Genomic DNA, 19,767 nt, shown 5'->3' on the forward strand with positions numbered 1-19,767 from the left:
GAAGGGTAAACATCCAATATTCAGACTGAAGAACGCAGAGAAGGAAAAATGCTCAAGTTAAAGGACTACTGTGGGACTGACCTGGTGGTTCAGTGGTTAAGACTCCACGCTTCCACTGCAGGGGGCACGGGTTCCATCCCTGGTCAGGGAAACTAAGATCCCACGTGCCACGTGGTGAGGCCAAAAAAAAAAAAAAAAAGACTACTGTTTGTTGAATAGACAAATGACTGAAATAGGACATTGGATTCAACAAGAACACTCAAGAGGAGAAATTTCAAGGGGAAGGAGAAGCTAAATAGAAGGAACCCTTCCCTAGTAGGTATATTTGATTACTAGGTCACTTACTTGGGTTGAGAGGTCAAGGAAGGTAGTCAAGTTTAGAAAAGCTGTGAAGAAATGTGAAAGAAATACATTGGCATAACTGCCACAATGTATTTTGGATTGCCTTCCCTTGAAGATGCTCAAGTTAGAGCATGAATTTTAGGGACTTCCTAGGGAGCACAGTGGTTAAGAATGCACCTGCCGATGCAGGGGACGTGGGTTCGATCCCTGCCCCAGGGAGATTCCACGTGCCGCGGAGCAACTAAGCCCACGTGTCACAACTACTGAGCCCACGTGCCACAACTATTGAAGCCCGCACTCCTAGAGCCCATGCTCTGCAAAAAGAGAAGCCCACAGCAATAAGGAGCCCATGCACCACAATGAAGAGTAGCCCCTACTTGCCACAACTAGAGAAAGCCCGTGTGCAGCAATGAAGACCCAATGCAGCCAAGAAAGAGAAAGAGAAAGAAAACATCGTGAATTCTAACCATCATTAAACACTGCTATCCACTAGGGATAAGTACAAGGCAAACCCCTGCCTCTGAAATACATTAAAGAAAAAAGTAACAGGAGTGAAATGGGTACAAGTATCAAATGGATGATGCTATCTATACAGGGGATGAGTGAGAAATCAATGAGTTCAAGACTGGTCAGGGAAGGTTTCCTTGAGGTGTTAGATGGAGTTTTGTGTAGCTTAGCAAAGTAGATTTGACCTGCAAACAAAGCCAAATTGAGCAGGTAAGGTTTGTTTTTAGTGACCATCCCATTGGTACTCTCAGAGTCTCCGTCTTGTCTCATTCTTGCTCAGTTTGCTGTCAGCTGTTCTTGGCTAAGGAATAAACTGATCTTTTAAAAAGAAAGAAGGATCTATTTTAAATGTGAATCTGAGTCACTCTGCTTCATAAAATCCTCCCATGCTTTCCCCTTCTCTCCAAAATTAAAGTCCCTTAGCATAGCATGTAAGGTCCTGTTATACCAGCCTCTTCCATCACTCACCCTTCATGCTCTACACTAGCAAAACTACACTAGCAAAACTTTAAGCTGAGAAGAAGAATGTTCTTCAATACTCAGAAGGCCTGAAGGTGACTCTTCTCAGGATATGTCTCTTTGGACCAGTGATTCTCAGGGTATATCTCTGTGGACCAGTGATTTGCAGATACCTTGGGAATGTCATGAAATCTCAAATTTTACAAGAACATTATGATCAGTTGAAACAGAAAAGGGGGGGGAACAAATGTCATAGTACTTTCCACTACCTAATAAGTTCACTGAATTGGTGATATGTGCATTCACAAGTTTCAAAATTCAAAATATATATAAAGGTATATAGTAAAAATCATCCCTCCTACTCCTGCCCCAGCTACCCAGTTCTCCTCCAAAACCAATGTTCTCAGTATCTCAGGTATTCTAGAGAGATTTTAGGCACATATAAGCAAATATACTTCTATATAATATATATATATATGTATAAAACATGATATCCTGCACTTTGCTTTTTATCATATTTATTATGAAGAGTTTTAAATTATGAATTACAAATCCATGACAAATCTGGTTTCACCTATACCCATACCAGCTATCCATCCCCTATTCTGGTCCCAGGATTGGGGCCAGGGTGCATCAAGGAAGTGCTCACTCTCAGGTTTGTACTTGCACATGCAAGTGTGACTCCTTAAATTTTACTCCTTAGGCTTGCCCCATCTGAGATCCAGCTCTGCTGGCTCCACTGAATTATTCTAAGGTGAATCTCAGATATATCTTACTTTTTCTCTTACTGTATACTATATATCTTTTCATATCAGGACACAAAGAACTTCAATGTTTATTACAGTTGCATAGTATTACACTATATGAACATGCAGTAATTGAGCTAGTTCCTATTAGACATTTAGGTTGTTTCCCATCTCGGCATTTTAAACAATGCTGCAGTGATTATTATTTCACACATGTAATTTTACCTGTATGATTAAATATCTAGAAATGGAGCTTAATAATTTACATTACCACCACTTTTTGATCTTTGCCAATCTAGTGAGGGAAAATGATTTCTCAGTGTAGTTTGGTTTGCATTTCTTTTGTAATGAGTGAAGTTGGACCTCTTTTCTTATGTTTGAAGATTATTTGCATTTCCTTTGCTGTAAAACTGATTGTTCATATCCATTGCCAACTTTTATTATGGATCTTTGTGTCAGATTAGAAATGGCTGCAAATTCTTTAACACACCTCCCATAATGAAGTGGGCTCTATTTTTTCAAGCCCTTTAATCTGGCTTGGGGTATGAACATTATACTAGTTCCAGGCCTGGCCTTTAAGAGTACTGTTAGCTTCAGCCTTGGCTTCTTAGAGCTCTGGGCCCCCATATAATAAAGCATACTCCTCTGCCAGAGAGACCATGTGGTAAGGCCTGGAGGCTACAGAGACATGGAGACGGACTCAGGTGGGGCCAGCCTTCCAAATATACATGCCTTAGATACATCTTCTGAAGCCGAAAAATCACGCAGCTGAGCGCTGCCCAAACTCCTGACCCACAAAGGTCACAATTTAAAAAAAAGAAAAGAAAAAAAGGTTGCTTCTGTTTTAAGCCATTAACTTTTGGAATATTTCTTACACAGCATTTTTTTTTTTTTTTGAGCTCTATATATTAGTAACCCTTGTTTGATGTGGTGCAAACATACTTTTCCCAGATCTTCTCATTTTGCTTATTATAGTGGCTTTTTAGTCATGCAAAACTTTATAATTTTTATATAATTAAATGTGTTACTTTTAAAAACCAGCTAGCGCATACAATTGAATAAAAGACAGTTTTTCAGAATGAGAGAGATGAAATATCTGTGATCAAACTAGACGAACTAGAAAGAAGAAACTAAAAACTAAAGAAAACTAAAAACTTCTCAAACGCTCAAAGGAAAATTTGAACAAACAGAAAGCCATCATGTATTTAGATTTTAAAAACAATTCTAAGTTGTTCTAGATTTAATGTAATCACAGGAAAATACCAAAAGGATTTTTTTTAATTAGATAAGCTTATTCTAAAGTTTTAAAGAAAAACAAAAATAGCAAGGAATATTCTATGCACTTCTAGTCCTACCAAATAAGAAAACATTACAAAGCTACAATACTTAACAGTGATACTAGTCGATAGATACTAATATCAACTGAACAAAATATTAACTCTATACATAAAACACATACCTACACACACACATACACTTGGTATGTTATAAATGTGGCATTTAAAATTGAATGAGGAACAAAGGGTTATTTGTTTTGTAACAAATGATGGATAACTGAGTAGCCACCTAGAAATTTTACAGTTGTATCAGTTCTAGGATATACTGGGATATATTCTAGATGGATCAAAGATTTAAATGGAAAAGGGCAAAATCATTAAGAAAAAAAGTAAATCTCTTCTCATGAGTTGCATAATCAGTCAAATGATTGGTTATAGAGATCAATCCTTAAAAGTTTAGAAATCAGGACTTCAGAAACAGAAAAATGCAAAAATAAGTAGCTAAGCATCTCTGCATCTGAGCTAGGGTAGGTATACGGGTGTGTTTATTCACAATGTCTTCAAATTCAGCAAATCTCAACTTTATGCACATCATTACCCTCTATTGGGTTTGGAGGGTGGGGGAGTGGTGATTTAAAAGAAATAATTATTCCATGTGTTTTCTAGCTCTTTTAAAAAAATCACTTTCGTATCCTTTGATCTCACATTTTTATGAGGTCACCATTAATACCATCCTCATTAAACAGAATGCCTTGAAACTGAGCAGGACCCTGCGGGGCCTCCCAGGGGACAAGACCCCCTTGTATTCCCTGCCTCTTATTTATAGAAAAGCTTTAACTTTGTAGGCCTTCCCTAGTTTCTAAGAGTAAATGTGTAATCACAGAAGTGAGAAAATGCAGAAACAAAGGAAAACAGTCAAGCAAGACAAAAATGATAGTTTAGCCATAAAACAAAGTCAGGGCTATAGATAATATCCTGAGTCATATCCTTGAGTTGTTTGGCAGATAATAAAACCGCTGGCAGGTAGAAGAAGCTAACTGCATTGTGACCATGAACATGTAGCCTCCAGACCGGCTGGAGCCTGAGCATTGATAATGCTAACCCTGTGACCTCATGTGGTTACCTTACCACCCAGAGACCTGTGCATGAACTGATCATGTACCTGCAAGCCTCTCCCTTCCTTTGCCCTTAAAAATCCTTTCCTAAAGGCCATTGGGGAATTTGGGTCTTTTGAGTGTGAGCTGCCTGTTCTCCTCACTTGGCCTTGCAATAAACGCTGTACTTTCCTTCACCACAAACCAGTGTCAACAGCTTCGCTTTATGGCTCCTCTTCCCAGTGGACCCAAGTTTGGTTCGGTAACAACCTCAGTTAAACAAGCTATGATCCTGCCACTTTCCCCAAGTGGTGTCCCCTTAGATGAGTCCCTTCAACTCTGAAGGGAGGAAACTCTCAGTTTCCTCATCTATAAAATGGGTATTCTAATTAGATGAAATTTCTGCCAGCCCACAAGCCCATGACATAACCTAACAAATTCTAACTCCTCCCCTTCCAGCAGTGTTACCCATACGTTCAAACACTGAGATCTTAATGTGTATACGTATACACTACAACTTCATTGTAACTTTAACCCCAAGAGGAAGGAACATTTTGATCTCCATTCTGGTAACAACTAAGCCAAGACATGGCAAGGCTCTGTAACTTACCCTTGGTCATACAGGATAAGCGTGCCGGATTTGAGCCAGAAATCAGATTTCAGGATTTTCACACTACATACATACCCTGTCTCCACCTTATAATAACTCCTCACAGAGTTGAAGAGAATTGAATCGGTTACTGGAGCAAACCACTGCATCTGGCTTTTGAATTGGGATTGTCTGTGGCCGAAAGTGCCATCTGTAGGAGCCCTGACTTTGGGCTTCTTGCCACTGTGCCGTGTCCACCACAACGCTACTATCAAGCCTAAATTCCAGGGAAATAGGCCTTAGAAAAAGCACTAAACCAACCCATTTCACAGACAAAGGGACGCAATGGCACGACTTGGCTCTTAAAGCCGACTCAGAAAATGAAATCGCGATGACGAAGCTTTGTCCCACCGCCCCCCCGGCGGCCACCGCACAAGCGAAGCCGCTGGGCTCCTCCTTCAACCCCCCTCCAGGTGGCGCTGTAGGACCAACCCACGTTCCAAAATGCAGTCGCCGCAGTTTGGCCTCCCCTGGAGGCTGTAGAGCACCGAGATACGCGGACCCCTGTGACTAGAGAGGTATTTCCCAGGAGCCGCCCAGGTCGCCGCTCAAGCACTACGCACTTCCACTTCCGGCTCCTTATTCCGGAAGCCGCTTTTTTAGGTAGTGTGCGGGTGAGTGTGGTCTTTGTGAGCTTCGACCATGGCGTACCGGGGCCAGGGCCAGAAGGTGCAGAAGGTGATGGTGCAGCCCATCGTATCCTACTCGGGATGTGAGAACTAGAGGGTTCGGGCCGGGAAGTGGGGGGGCGAAGGAGCAGACGGGGCAGGCCAGAGGGAGCGGAGTGGGGCCCCTCATCCCATGAGCCCCTGGGGCGACCGGGCCTGGGAGAAAGCGCGGGGAGTTGAAGAACCAGTTATGGGTGGGAGGCGGGCTTGGGCCGACCCCTGCGGTAAGAAAGGCAGGAATGGCGGGGGTGAGCGGTTGGAAGACCACCTTAATTACGTACTGAGTAAGCGAAAGTTACCGGTCTCGAGCAGGAGGAAGATGTCGGCACCGAAGAAACTCCAGGAAAATGGGAGTGGGCGGGGATTCGTTTACAGTATTTGGGGACCCCCAAATGGGTGCCTAGCTGGGCATTTTTCGTTGTGTAGACAGCAGACCTCGCGTTCAGGAAAGTGAGATGGGGGTAGGATTAACCAGTTCGAGGAAGCAGGTTTATACTCTGCGTGTGTTTTTTCCTTAACCACTGCTGCAGAATCTCATCTTCAGGTACTTGCAAAATGTAAGTTGTTTATTGTTAACTGTTTCATAATTTTCAAGTTAAAAGTGAATGTATTTGGCTGTTTGTGTTATCCTGTTTGATCATTGGTCTAGAGTTCAAAGTAGATGAAACTGGAGATGAGGAGGGTATTTGAGGGGAAGGAGTGCCGGGAAAGCTCTAAGGGGATAAATTGGTATGTAGCCATGCCACCTCCAACCATGCAAAGAGTTATGTCATCGTTACTTTTTCAAGACCAAAATTGCTGATTTCAAAAAGTAATTATTGGCTGACGTGACAGTGGTATTCGGGTATTGGTGCTTTCGTTGTAGTGATTATGACCAGAATATTGGAACCTTTCCCCTTTCTCTCTAGGATGAGACATTGGAAGAAAAATTCAGTTAGCTTTAAACTAGGTCATATGGTGGTGTGTTTAGCACTTTGAGGGGTGGGGGACACACATACATAGAAAAGACCCTAAAGAAAGAAGACAGGAGAGAGAAGTTCAGAGGATTTAGTGGCAGCCTTCTTTCTTTTAGGGGGATTTTTAGCAACTCAAAATTTGACATGACAGGGCAGAGTAAATTGTCTCTGAAAGAAAATGTGGTTCCTGTTGTTCTGACGTTTTAGTGTGTGACAACACAGTTGAAAGATTGATTTCAAGCCATTGTAATTTTTAATCACAGGAATTGAGGGTCGCCCTCCTGGTTATTAGGTGTGAGACATGGAAAAGTGAGACCCTAGAGAGAGCTGTCTTGGAGCCGGATTTTGCTATAGCAGATAAGAAGGCTTTTTAAATGCTCTCCTGTCACAAATTTTCACTCTAAATGTATAGAGACTAGAAGCAGTGGAAATATGATTGAGTCCCTAGATCACAGGAAATTATTGTTAGTTGCAATATAGTGTTTATTAAGTGAGAATGTTTCTTGATAAATAACTGGTCTTGGCTTTTATTTGTTAAAGTGTTTTTAGGAGCCATATTTGTTTGACCGAAGTGGTTGAATTTTGTTTACTTATTTCTTAACATTTCTATTTTTAATGATTATTCCAGAGATCTCGGATTCAAGTGTGGCTTTATGAGCAAGTGAATATGCGGATAGAGGGCTGTATCATTGTGAGTACCCAAGATATTTTATTTCAGAGCAGTTTGTTCATAGAAAAAGATTTCGCAAAAGATGGGCAGCAGCGCAGTATACAAAAAGTCTAAGACCCAACCCACAGAAAGTTCTTCAGGACTCACTATCCTTGTCTCATTGTTCTACTTGCTAGGAATTAGGTAATTCATAAAAGAGAGGGAAAATTAATTTTTAAAAAATTATTTAAACAATAGTATTAGTCTTTAAAGGAGGGGTCAGAAGAAATAAAATGGGGTGGAGGAGATGAGGATTAATGGAGTATTATTTCTGGGTTAGGTGATACCTGAATAGAACTGGGTGGGGTTAGTTAAATAAGATGTCCAGGATGGCAGAATAACCTAAATAATGTTTTAAAGAAAGAAGATATGGATGGAAGTGTTATGCTAAGACTCTGGTATTTCTTTTACAGCGTAGATTCCGTCAGTAATCTCCCCTTCCCTGTTCACTAGTTGGAAAACAAGCATGGTGGTTTGTGGTGATAGTGTCTTGAGTTAATTCCTATATGTACACACACTGTATTGAGCAGGTTATAAAAGATAGGGGGAATGGCTCTTTGGCATAGTTAATAAAATCTTAAGTCCGAAAGGTTCCAGAAGTAATTTGAAGTACATCCCATCTTTCTTTGTTATTTAAAAAGAGTCTTAGGGAGTTCCCTGGTTGTCTAATGGTTAGGGTTCCAGGCTTTCACTGCCATAGCCCGAGTTCAATCCCTGGTTAGGGAGCTGAGATCCTGCAAGGCGTGCAGTGTGGCCCAAAAAAAAAAAAAAGAGGCTTAGGATGGGCAGGTGGTGTTTCAGCTAAAAGATCAATGGAGAGGTGAATTTCTGAAGTTGGCATTTCTATATGTTTTCATTTAGAATGGTTTATATGTGGTTTTATGTGACGATGACAGTCAATTGGCTTATTTTTCTAGGGTTTTGATGAGTATATGAACCTCGTATTAGATGATGCAGAAGAGATTCATTCTAAAACAAAGTCAAGAAAACAACTGGGTAAGAATATAGGTGGGCCTAAAGAATTGTAGAAATTTATATTCACTTGCATAATTGAATGAGTTGTAACTCATTTCCTGTTTAAATTTAGTTTGCCTTTGAGAAGTTATTATTTAGGGGCGAAGTATCCTCTTGAAAACATCCTTTGCCACTTATTCTTTACCGTATTCCATTTCTGTTTCTGTCTCTCCACACAGAGAGCTCTCACCAAAGTTACCAAAGACTAATGGTGTTAAATCTATGGTCCTCATTTTACGGAGCTCTAAACAGCATTTGGCTCAGTGGTACTATATATTCAGGTTTTGACTTTTCATTACTAGTTGTTCCTTTTTCAAACTTTTATATATTCATTCTTTAGGACCCAGCCATTAAATGTTTGAGTTGCTCAAGTCTTGGTTCTAGGTCCTCCTGTCATTCAGTATTATTTTCCTAGGCACTCAAAACTGCACATTCAATTACATTTGTATGTTGACTTCCAAATTTACATTTGTAGCCCTAGACCTCTCTGAGCCTATTTAACATTTCTACTTGGATGTCTCAAAGGCTCCTCAGAGTTAGCATATCAGAAGTCAAACTCAATTCCGAGCCTTCACACACGATTTAGAGCTATTTTAGTGTTCCCTGCCACACTGAATGGCACCAGTTCTATTCAGTTTACTAATAAATTTCTCTGCAACTATCTCATCCCCCTCCAGTTTGCTCTGCAGGCTCCAGTCATCTTTTTAAAACTTAATCTTAACTTGTCATCTCTTTGCTTGAAATCCTTCAGTGGCTTTCTGTTGCTCATAGATAAGAAAATCTTTAAAGTATCCTTCAAGGTCCTTCATGATCTGGCCTTATCTCCCTCTGCTCATTTTGTATCACTTTGCACTTCATTTTCTGAGCTTCATTCACACTTCTTTCAATTCTTGGAATCTGCACATTTGTCCCGTCGTAAATCTTTGTATATGCTGTCCCCTGTTTCTTTGGGACTCAGATTAAATATCACTTCCTGCCAGGGTTTGGTTTGGTTTTGCTTGGGGTGGAGATTGAGGGAGGGTGTGCCATGCTGATTTTGTAGTAAAACATTCATTACTGGGATTGTTAATGTCTCTGCCACTGGAACACATGCTCCATTAGTACATGAGTCCTGTCTTTTTTGCTCCTGATATGCTCAGTGCCTAACTCATTGCATTACACGTAGAAGAAATTGTAAAATATTTGAATAGTGAAGGCAGTTTCTTAACCCACGTTCTCTAGGATTCATGGCTTCATCAAGACCTACTGAATCATTTCTGTTGAAATTCCATAAACTTGAGGTTTATTTAGGCATTTTGTCTTTAATTGTTTAATGCCCCAGTTCATAGCTCACTAGTATTTTTATCAGTGGTGGGTTTCAGGTACCTCTTTTTTTCCAGTCCCTGAGGATTTTCTTGAGCCTGTGCTAGCTGTGTGGAAAGTAGATTCTGAGAAGTGTTATAACACTTTGTTTTGCTGCTTCCTGCTTAGGCTATTTTTGTGAAAGCCTGGATTTTTCAAATTTGAATATGTCTTTCCAGGAAGGCCAAGCTAACTATTGATACTATTTATAAATTATTTGCAAAGTATTGATTTCCCATGGTAATATTCACCCCGTAGAATAGATTAATATCACCTGTTGTAGAGGCCTGGGAAAGTGAAACAATTGCTTTTGGTGTTGATTAGCATTTCTCAAACTGTTTTACTGAACACCAGTGTTTCTGAGGGTATATATAGATATTTCTCAGGAAAAAAGTATTCTCTGCTCAAACAAGTTTAGAAAATGTTAGATAAAACTTAAGTTTGTGTATCACAGGATGAAATCTTATTGTATTAAGAGCTCTAAGAATGGAGTTATAGTAAATAATGCTACTTTTCCTAAAAACTCATTTCTCAACTTCTACAAATTCAGAGCATTAGGAAATGTTGGGATAGTTGACTTAGTCTACAAAAACTGTACTTTCCATAAAATAACATTTCTGTACCTTCATTAGGTTATCATTGGAAAAGTGCATGTGGTTTAATATGCACAGCCTTTCAATATATGAATATTGGAAAATGTCACATACCTTCACAAGAGAGAAAGCATTTTCAGAATCAGTCAAGAAGGATTTGAAATTCTGAGGCTAAAAGGTGGTTACAAGGTTGTCTGAGTGGCTCTTAATAGCTTTTTTTTTTCTTTTGTGTGTGTGTGTTGCAGGTCGGATCATGCTAAAAGGAGATAATATTACTCTGCTCCAAAGTGTCTCCAACTAGAAATGATCAATGAAGTGAGAAATTGTTGAGAAGGCAATACATTTTGTTTTTTAGGTGTTGTTTGAAGTGTAGCTGTAAAACATTTATTCATATTGTTTTGCTCACCCTTATGTTTTTACCAGATGACAATAAATGCTGTGGGATTGTTTTTATTAAAATATTTCATTGTTTCCTTCTATCCAGTTGTAGAGAGTTTTTACACAATGGCACCATTAGCTGTTAATATTTATATTTTAACGTTTTCTGAAGGATGGCACTTGCCCTGGGCATTTGCTTTTCACAGAACTTGGATCTGTAGATTCTTAAGGCAAAGAATAGAAATTCTACCTGACATGGAAATTTCTGATACTGGGTGGTGAAGAAGGGGAGTGTTCACAAAAGTAAAGATTATGGTGCCAATATATGTCTTTATCATCAGTTCTTATTCTGGATGCTGGGACACAAAGGTTTCTAACCACAGTATGTTGGGGACATGGTAATAGCTTAGTATTTGCTTAGCATTCTCTTAATTAGAGTTACTGTGAGGTCTTTGTGAATTCTTTTATCACTAAGATCAGAATGTGAGAAATATTTGGCTATAGGCAAAGAATGAAATTTCTTTGAAAAGGAGCTATGTTAAAAGTTAACCAGAAGGGGGCTTCCTAGGTGGCGCAGTGGTTAAGAATCTGCCGCCAATGCAGGGGATACCGGTTCAATCCCTGCCCCAGGATGCTGCAGAGTAACTAAGCCCATGCACCACAACTATTGAGCCCATGTGCCACAACTACTGAGCCCATGTGCCACAACTACTGAAGCCCACATGCCTAGAGCCTGTGCTCCACAGCAAGAGAAGCCATGGCAATGAGGAGCCTGTGCACCACAACAAAGAGTAGCCCCCATGTGCTTCAACTAGAGAAAGCCAGCATGCAGCAATGAAGACCCAACGCAGCCAATAAGTAAATAAATAAAAATAAATGTATATATATATAAAAAAAGGATGTGACCTTATGTTTCAAAATATAAAAAAACACAAAAAGTTAACCAGAAGGGAGGGCTTCCCTGGTGGCGCAGTGGTTAAGAATCCACCTGCCAGTGCAAGGGATACAGGTTCGAGCCCTGGTCCAGGAATATCCCACATGCCATGGAGCAACTAAGCCTGTGCACTACAACTACTGAGCCTGTGTTCTAGAGCCTGTGAGCCACGACTATTGAGGCCATGTGCCTAGAGCCCATGCTCCGCAACAAGAGAAGCCACAGCAGTGAGAAGCCCAGGCACCACAATGAAGAGTAGCCCCTGCTTTCTGCAACTAGAGAAAGCCGAGAAAGACTTCACGCAGCAACGAAGACCCAACACAGCCAATAAATAAAATAAATAAAAATTAATTAAGTTAACCAGAAGGGAGACTTCATGAGATTGGTAACCTACAAAAGACCCACAGACAACACTGGTAAGTTGTTAGGCAGAATAATAGTATGTTAGTTGGAGAAACACCTCTCATTCTTAGCTCCAAGGTTTTTGGTTCCTCCCTCAGTAATTGCTTATTTCCTAATTGAATTTTGTGGTCCATTCCCTCTTCCCCCAATATCTCAGGTTCCAGTTAGAATTCTGTTAAATGGTAATTGAGCATTTGCTATTAGTTGAGTATATACAGTGAAACAGACTGATAAACATAGCCTTAATACCTTAACATGTTAAGTGTTATTTAAGTTGCATCTTGACAGATGAATAAGGAAGGCCTACCTTAAATTCTGGTAATGGGCAGTATTATTAAGGGTAGGTGAGGAAGAACCAAAAAATTCAGTTTCTGCTTTTCCAAGTGCCTATGAGGATAATATAGAACTTTTCTTTAAATTGAATAAAAGAATCACTTTGTGAGAGGAATTTTGTAGGTGAGTGTAGAAATCAGTCCAGCTTAGCATTCTAGCTGTTCCACTCTATTTGAACTTGTGCCCTTTTGGTCATATTTTGAAATAAAGGGCTGCTTTAGCTCTTTTAACATATTTGAGTTTGAAATTCAGTTGAACCTGCTACAGCATGCAAAGAAAACATCAGGCAGCAGAGGGAGTTGCAGCCCTGAGAGTGCTTTGGCCTTTCTGGTGAAAAGCTTTTTTGAGAGCAGAGCAGAGACCTCCCTGTAGCTTTCTTGGCACCAAAATAGCTGGGAAGAAGGATAAAAGCTGGAGCAGTACAATCCCTAAGAAAACCTGCTGGTTGCTTTTTCCATTTCTCCATGCAGCCTTTCTGACCTGGCTGCCCTATGTAAGCAAAGCTGTGCCTGCTGTGGCTTATTGTGAATGGATCAAGACATGGAAGGGGCTATTTTTGACAGAGCAAGTGATGATAGTGGGAAATAAGGTACAGTGAACTCTTACAATTCAGCTCTGTGTTTAGAAATCTCTGCTTGCTTTCCTGCTGTACTGGAGCCTATGGTGTTTGCTTTTTGAGTTGTACTTTTCCACAATCTGTAGATCTTTTCTTCCAAGGAGAATTTGTGTTATAGGAGGCGTTGCTCTCTGCTTCATTAAGGTTATTAAAACCTGCTGCTGGGAAACTGCTCTTGTTGGCAGCCCTTGGTATGTGAGCAGTTATTTTTCTGGAATGGCTGTTGGTTTCTGAAGGGTCTTGCTAACTCTCTTGTAACATTCTTGAAGTGAGGGGTTGGAGGAGAATCAGGCTCTGAAAAAAGTAAGTGCTGATTCGGGCCTGGTGTTCTGTTAGTAGGAAGCAGGAAGAAAGAAGAATAAGAATAGTTTGAAAATGCTAGAATTTTGTATATGCAGGCACCAACTATTGTATCACTTGTCAATTTCAAAATTAGAGGGTGGATCTCTGTCTAATTTGGATTAAGGCATTATTGGCTAGAAAGTGTCATGGGCATTTCCTCGGGAAAAACTAATAGCACCATCTCATGTTAACTGGATGATACAGGATCTTTTCCCTAATTAATTATTCTTATTAGAGCTGATCATAACCACATACTCACGGTGTGCTTTTTTGAAGAGATGCTTGGTAAAACTTAAAGTGGCATGAGAACTTAAGTCTGTTACTATTTAATTTTTATTTAAAAGTTATATCCAGTGGAATTTTTAAAAATTGAATTAAGAAGTGTTAGCTTAGTACACATTTATGATCAAATGTAAACTATACAGAAAGATACAGAGCAGAAAACAAAAATCCATCCTTTCCCCATCAGTGTTCTGCATAAATAACCACTTAAAAGTTAGGTACTTTGTGAATTGTTTACAAATATGTACAGCTTGGTTTGATTCTCATTTTGGTATTTTTACTTTAAAATTTGTTTTAATTAAAAATTTTAATTTTGGTAAAATACACGTTTACTATCTTAGCCATTTTATTTATTTATTTAATTTTATATTTTTGGCTGTGCCGTGTGGCTTGTGGGATCTTAACTTCCCCAACCCGGGATCGAACCCGTGCCCCTTGAAATGGAAGTGTGAAGTCCTAACCACTGGACAACGAGGGAAGTTCCTGTCTTAACCATTTTAAAGTGTACAGCTCAGTAGTGTTAAGTATATTCACATTGTTACCCAACCAATCTTTAGAACTTTTAAATCTTGCAAAAAGCAAACTGTACCCATTAAACAACTTACCACGCACCCCACCCCCCTGCCAGCCCCTGGTGACCATCATTCTTTCTGTTTCTGAGTTTGATTACTCTAGATACCTCGTATAAGTAGAATCATACAGTATTTGTCCTGTTGTGACTGACTTATTTAACTTAGCATGTTGTCCTCAAGAATCCATGTCGTGGAATGTGTCAAGATTTCCTTCCTTTCTAAGGCTGAATAATGTTGCATGTATATATATACCACATTTTGTTGATACAGTGAACTGTCATTAGACATTTGGGTTGCTTCCCCTTTTCTGGTGAATAATGCTGCTGTGAATCTTCAAGACCCTACTTTCAGTTCTTTTGAGTATATGCTCAGAAGTTTTTTTGAGGAACCATCATAACTTTTCCTCAGCGGCTTCACTATTTTACTTTTTCATCAGCAATGCACAAACATTCCAATTTCTTCACATCCTTGGCAAAATAACTTTTTTTTTAAAGAGAAGTCTGTGACTTTATTGGCCAAGCAGGCTACTTGAAGGAGGTGAAGCCAGAGGAGTAGCCCTAATGTCGACCTGGCTGTGTAGGTGATTGAGAACTCAGGCTAGATTCCTCCTGATTGAAAGTATTGCCCTTGTAGATGCTGCCCACCCTCTCAGGCAGGATGAACATGTCCTGCAGGTGTGTCTTTACCACTTCACGCTTCTCTTTGGGCAGTGCCTCCTTCTTGGCCTTGCATAGGTGCTTTAGCAGGGAGTGCTGCTTCCATGGCAGTCCTGGTGCAGCAGTTGTTGGGTGCTGTACAGCTGTACCAGCTGCACGCCCTACAAGGTCCACGCTCTTGTAGGTAAAATCCAAAGGTCTGCTCCACTTCTGCCATCTTGTCGATTCTTCAGAAAAGCAAAACTTTTGTTTTTGATAGCAGTCATCCTAATGGTTGTGAGGTCATGGTTTTGATTTGCATTTCCATAATGATTAGTGATGTTGAGCATCTTTTCATATGTTTATTGGTCATTAGTTTGTCTTCTTTGGAGAAATGTCTATTTATCCTCTGCCCATTTTTAAACAGGTTATGTTTTGGTTGTTAATTGAAAGGAGTTCTTTACATATTCTGGCTATTGACCCCTTAAATAAATGATTTGCAAATATTTTCTACCATTCTGTGGGTTGCCTTTTCACTCTGTTGATTGTCGTTTGATACACAGAAGTTTTCAATTTTGATGCAATCCAATTTATGTTTTTGCTTTTGTAGCTTTTTTCTTTCTTCGGCCTTGCCACGCAGCTTGTGGGATCTTAGTTCCCTGACCAAGGATTGAACCTGAGCCCTTGGCAGTGAAAGTGCAGAGTCCTAACCACATGGACTGCCAGGGAATTCCCTATTGCCTTTTTAGTGTCATAGGTATTTTTATTTGTGTACACATACTCTTTGCAGCTTTGCTGTTATTAACAAAACTTGCACATAGTTCCACGTTAAACAGCTGTGATGTATTCCATTATATGAGTCTCTCAATTTAAGTAATCACACCCTATTGACGGATATGTTAGGCTGTATCTCATTTTTTTTTGCTGTTAAAAAGAATTTTGTAATGAACATCTTTATGCCTGCTTTTGTCCACTTAACATTTTCTGAGATGAATTCTTAGAAGTGGAATTGCTAGATCAAAGATATTCACATTAAAAAAATTCTATAGGTATTTCTAAATTGCCTTCCAAAGTACATATGAGAAAAGTGTATATTCATCAAGAGACTGTTGGGCTTTTGAAAGTGGCTGTACCATTTTGCATTCCTCATACCAGACAACCATCAGGCAGCAGCTTTAATGAAACTCACAGGCTTATTGTGAGGATACTATGAAATAATAATTGTGAACATCCTAAGGATGCCAGAGTAGAAAAATGGGAAAAAATTCGGTCTTTGATGACTTTTGAACCACTGAATTAATCAACTCTGGAACTTCCCTACCACCTAACTTGTTAGGTGAGAATAGAAAATTCCTGATTGGGTTTTCCGTTACTTAGTATTGTAACCAAGAACGATGTCAGAATGGGGATCACTTGTCTTCAGTACCTCTTAAGCTTGGGAGGGGATTAGTTGTTTAGTGAAAATTTGTGAAATGCCATAGTTGAGAAAGTTGGCAATTGAAGTGATAATCTTGGACTGTATGAGGGAATACAAATGAAGTGATGTGACTGATTTTATTCAATAAAACAGTAAACTTCCTTAGTTAAGAAAATAAATCTTGAGAAAGATGATCTTGGATCATCATTCTATGTCCATAGAAATTGCTGTCTCTGGAGTATTAACAGATTCGCCTCATCCCCAGGGCCATCTGAGTTTGAGATGTTTTGCTGGGCTGGGAAATTGCAGAAGGAAACTAGGGAGAATAAACAAATGAGTGCCTCCTTTTGATGGACTGTGTTACTAAACCAGAGATGCTAGGAGCAGAGTAGGAAAGGGAGGATTTTCCCCAGAAGATCATCTTTCGTTAGATCCTATACTTGATACGGTACTCAGTTTAGGAAGTTGTTTCTTATTTTTCGCCAGCATCAGCTTTTATTGGATGTTGTATGTTAGACATAGTGAAGAATATAAAATTTAGTCCTTGTCTTTGGGGAATTGGGAAAGCAGTGAGGTACAAAGGGAAAGATGACCTTGGGAGTCCACATACCTACCTTTCAACCTCAGCTTCGCAGGGTTGGTGGAGTAATTTCATGAGGTAATACATATAAAAGTACTTACCAGGCCTCGGGAATGCTCAAGAAGTTTTCTTTGTCTAGTTACAAATGAGGATAGATTTGTTGTTCGAAAGGTTTATTTAGGAATGTGTGGGGAAAAGGTAAATTTGTTCCACATAGATCAAGACAGATCACAACTTTGGGAATCTGTTTTGTTTTCCTTAGTCCAGTTTATTGAAGCATAATATACAGGTACTGAAAGTCACACTTCATACATGTGCACGTTGATGACATTTGACAAATGTATGTAGTCCACTGCCTCAGTCAAAACATAATACTGATATTTCCATGATCCAGAATGTTGCCTCAGGCCTCTTCACAGTCAATTCACTTCACTCACCCTAGCTCCTGGCAACTACTGATCTGATTTCTGACTTTATAGTTTTGTCTTTTCCAGAGTGTCATATAAATGGAATCATACAGTGTATAGCCTTTTGTGCCTGGCTTCCTTCATATACTATTCTGAGATTCATAATGTTTCATGTGTCAGTGGTTTTTCCCTTTTTATTGCTAAGTATTCCATTGTATGCATGTACCACAATTTGTTTATCCATTAACTAGTTAATGGACATTTGGGTTGTTTCCAGTTTTTGGCAGTTATGCATCAACTACTGTAAAATAGCAGGCCTTTTTGCAGACCTATTTTTGACTTTCTTGGGTAAATACCTAAGAGTGGTATGACAAAGTCAAATAAGTGTATGTTCAACAAGAGACTGTCCATTTTGTGTTCCCATTAGCAATGTATGAGAGTTCCAGTTGCTCTGAATTCTCACCAGCAATTGGTATTGTCAGATTTTATTTTCTCCATTCTAATAGGTGTATAATGGTATCTCATTGTTTTAATTAGCATTTTCCTAATATTGAACAATTTTGAGTTCTACAGTCATTCCTTGGTATCCTCAGGGAATTGGTTCCCAGATGGCTGCCCCCTGCCGCTCCCCCCAACTGGATACCAAAATCTGCAGATGCTTAAGTCCCTCATCTAAAATGGTGTAATATTTACATATAACCTATGCACACCTTCCCCATATACTTTGTCATCTCCACATTACTTATAATACCTAATACAATGTAAATCATTGTAAATACAATGTAAATACTATGTTAAATAGTTTCTGGTGTGGGGGCAAATTCAAGTTTGCATTTGGGAACTTTCTGTAGTTTTATTTTTCTGAAAATTTTTGTTCTGCAGATGTGGAACCCTCAGATGCAGAGGAGAGCCGACTATGTTTTCATGTGCTTATTTGGCATGTGTATCTCCTTTTGATGAATTGTCTCTTCAAAGCTTTTGCCATTTTAAAAATTGGGCAGTCCATTTTCCTCTTTTAGTGTTGGGAGAGTTCTTTATATATTCTGCACAAAAAAATTCCTCATCAGAGAGATGTTTTACAAATATTTCTTCCAAGCCTGCGGCCATCTTTTCATTTCTCTACAGTGTCTTAAAGAACACAACTTTTTCATTTTTTCAATTTTCAAGGTTTTAATTTATCAAAAAAAATTTTCTTTATGGTTTATGCTTTCTGTGTCCTAAGGATTCTTTGCCAAGCCAAAGGTGAAAATATTTTTCTGATGCTTTCTTCTAGAAATCTTAGGTTTTATCTTTAGATCTATGATGCATTTTGTGTTAATTTTATGATACAACGTGAGATATACATTGAGGTTCATTTTTTTGGTAGATGGATGACCAATATTCCAGGACCATTTATCAAAAGACTGTCATTTTCCACTGATTTACTTTAGTGCCTTTGTTGAAAACCAGTTGACTGTATGTGTATGTCACTTTTTCTGGGCTCTTTTGTTCCATTGCTCTGTAGCTCTGTTTTTTTTGGGGGGGGGTTGCTGTGTTGGGTCTTTGTTGCTGTGCACGGGCTTTCGCTAGATGTGGCAAGCAGGGGCTACTCTTCGTTGCAGTGTGCAGGTTTCTCATTGAGGTGGCTTCTCTTGTTGCAGAACACGGGCTCTAGGTGCATGAGCTTCAGTAGTTGTGGCACACAGGTGCAGTAATTATGGCTTGCCAGATCTAGAGCACGGGCTCAGTAGTTGTGGTGCACGGGCTTAGTTGCTGCACGGCACATGGCATCTTCCCAGACCAGGGATCAAACCCATGACTCCTACATTGGCAGGCAGATTCTTAAAGCACTGCACCACCAGGGAAGTCCCTGTAGGTCTGTATTTTAACCAATACCACACTGATTTCACTACTATTGCTTTATAATAAGCTCTGAAATCAAGCAGTGGGAATCATCCAGCTTTGTTCTTTTAAAGTAGTTTGTTCCAGGGCCTTAGCTTTTCCATATAGATTTCAGAATCAGCTTGTGAATTCTTACAAAATTCTGCTGGGGTTTTGGTTGAGGTTACTTCATGCTATAAATAATTTTGGGAAGTATTGACATCTTAATATCATCTTCCATTGATAAACATGGTATCTCTCTCCATTTATTTAGGTTTTTTTATTTCTCCCATCAGTGTTCTGCAGTTTTCAGCATAAAATTCTTACACAAATTTTGTTAGATTTATTCTTTCCTAAATGTTTCATGTTTTTTTATGCTATTATAAACAGTACTGTTTTTCTGGTTTGATTTCCAATTGTTTTATATCGAGAATATAGAAGTATAACTGAGTTTTATAAATTGACCTTGTATCATGTGACCTTGCTAAACTCAATTATTTAAGACTAGTAGCTTTTTTGTGGATTGCTTGGAATTTTCTATGTAGATGATCATTTTGCCTGCAAATAAAAATGCAAGAAATAAAAATTCATAGAAAAAGTTCTATTCCTTCCTTTCCAGACTAAGCCTTTTATTTCTTTTTCTTGCCTTTTTTC

The 19,767-nt window shown here is 39.2% G+C and overlaps 1 protein-coding gene across 9 annotated transcripts in view; it reads left to right on the forward strand.

Moving 5' to 3' along the window:
- Positions 1-5,651: 5,651 nt before the first annotated feature.
- SNRPE (small nuclear ribonucleoprotein polypeptide E) overlaps positions 5,652-19,767 on the forward strand; it is an 80,710-nt gene continuing 66,594 nt past the window's right edge. For 2 of the 9 annotated variants that reach the window (XM_057726658.1, XM_057726655.1), the window contains exons 1-4: positions 5,672-5,770; positions 6,273-6,299; positions 7,327-7,389; positions 8,325-8,403. In XM_057726658.1, coding sequence (XP_057582641.1) covers positions 5,717-5,770; positions 6,273-6,299; positions 7,327-7,389; positions 8,325-8,403 — 223 coding nt within the window. In that variant the 5' untranslated portion in view covers positions 5,672-5,716. The other 7 variants (XM_057726663.1, XM_057726661.1, XM_057726654.1 and 4 more) reach the window with 7 other exon arrangements.

This window comes from Hippopotamus amphibius, chromosome 3, assembly GCF_030028045.1.
Source record: "Hippopotamus amphibius kiboko isolate mHipAmp2 chromosome 3, mHipAmp2.hap2, whole genome shotgun sequence".
Lineage (NCBI taxonomy): Eukaryota > Metazoa > Chordata > Mammalia > Artiodactyla > Hippopotamidae > Hippopotamus > Hippopotamus amphibius.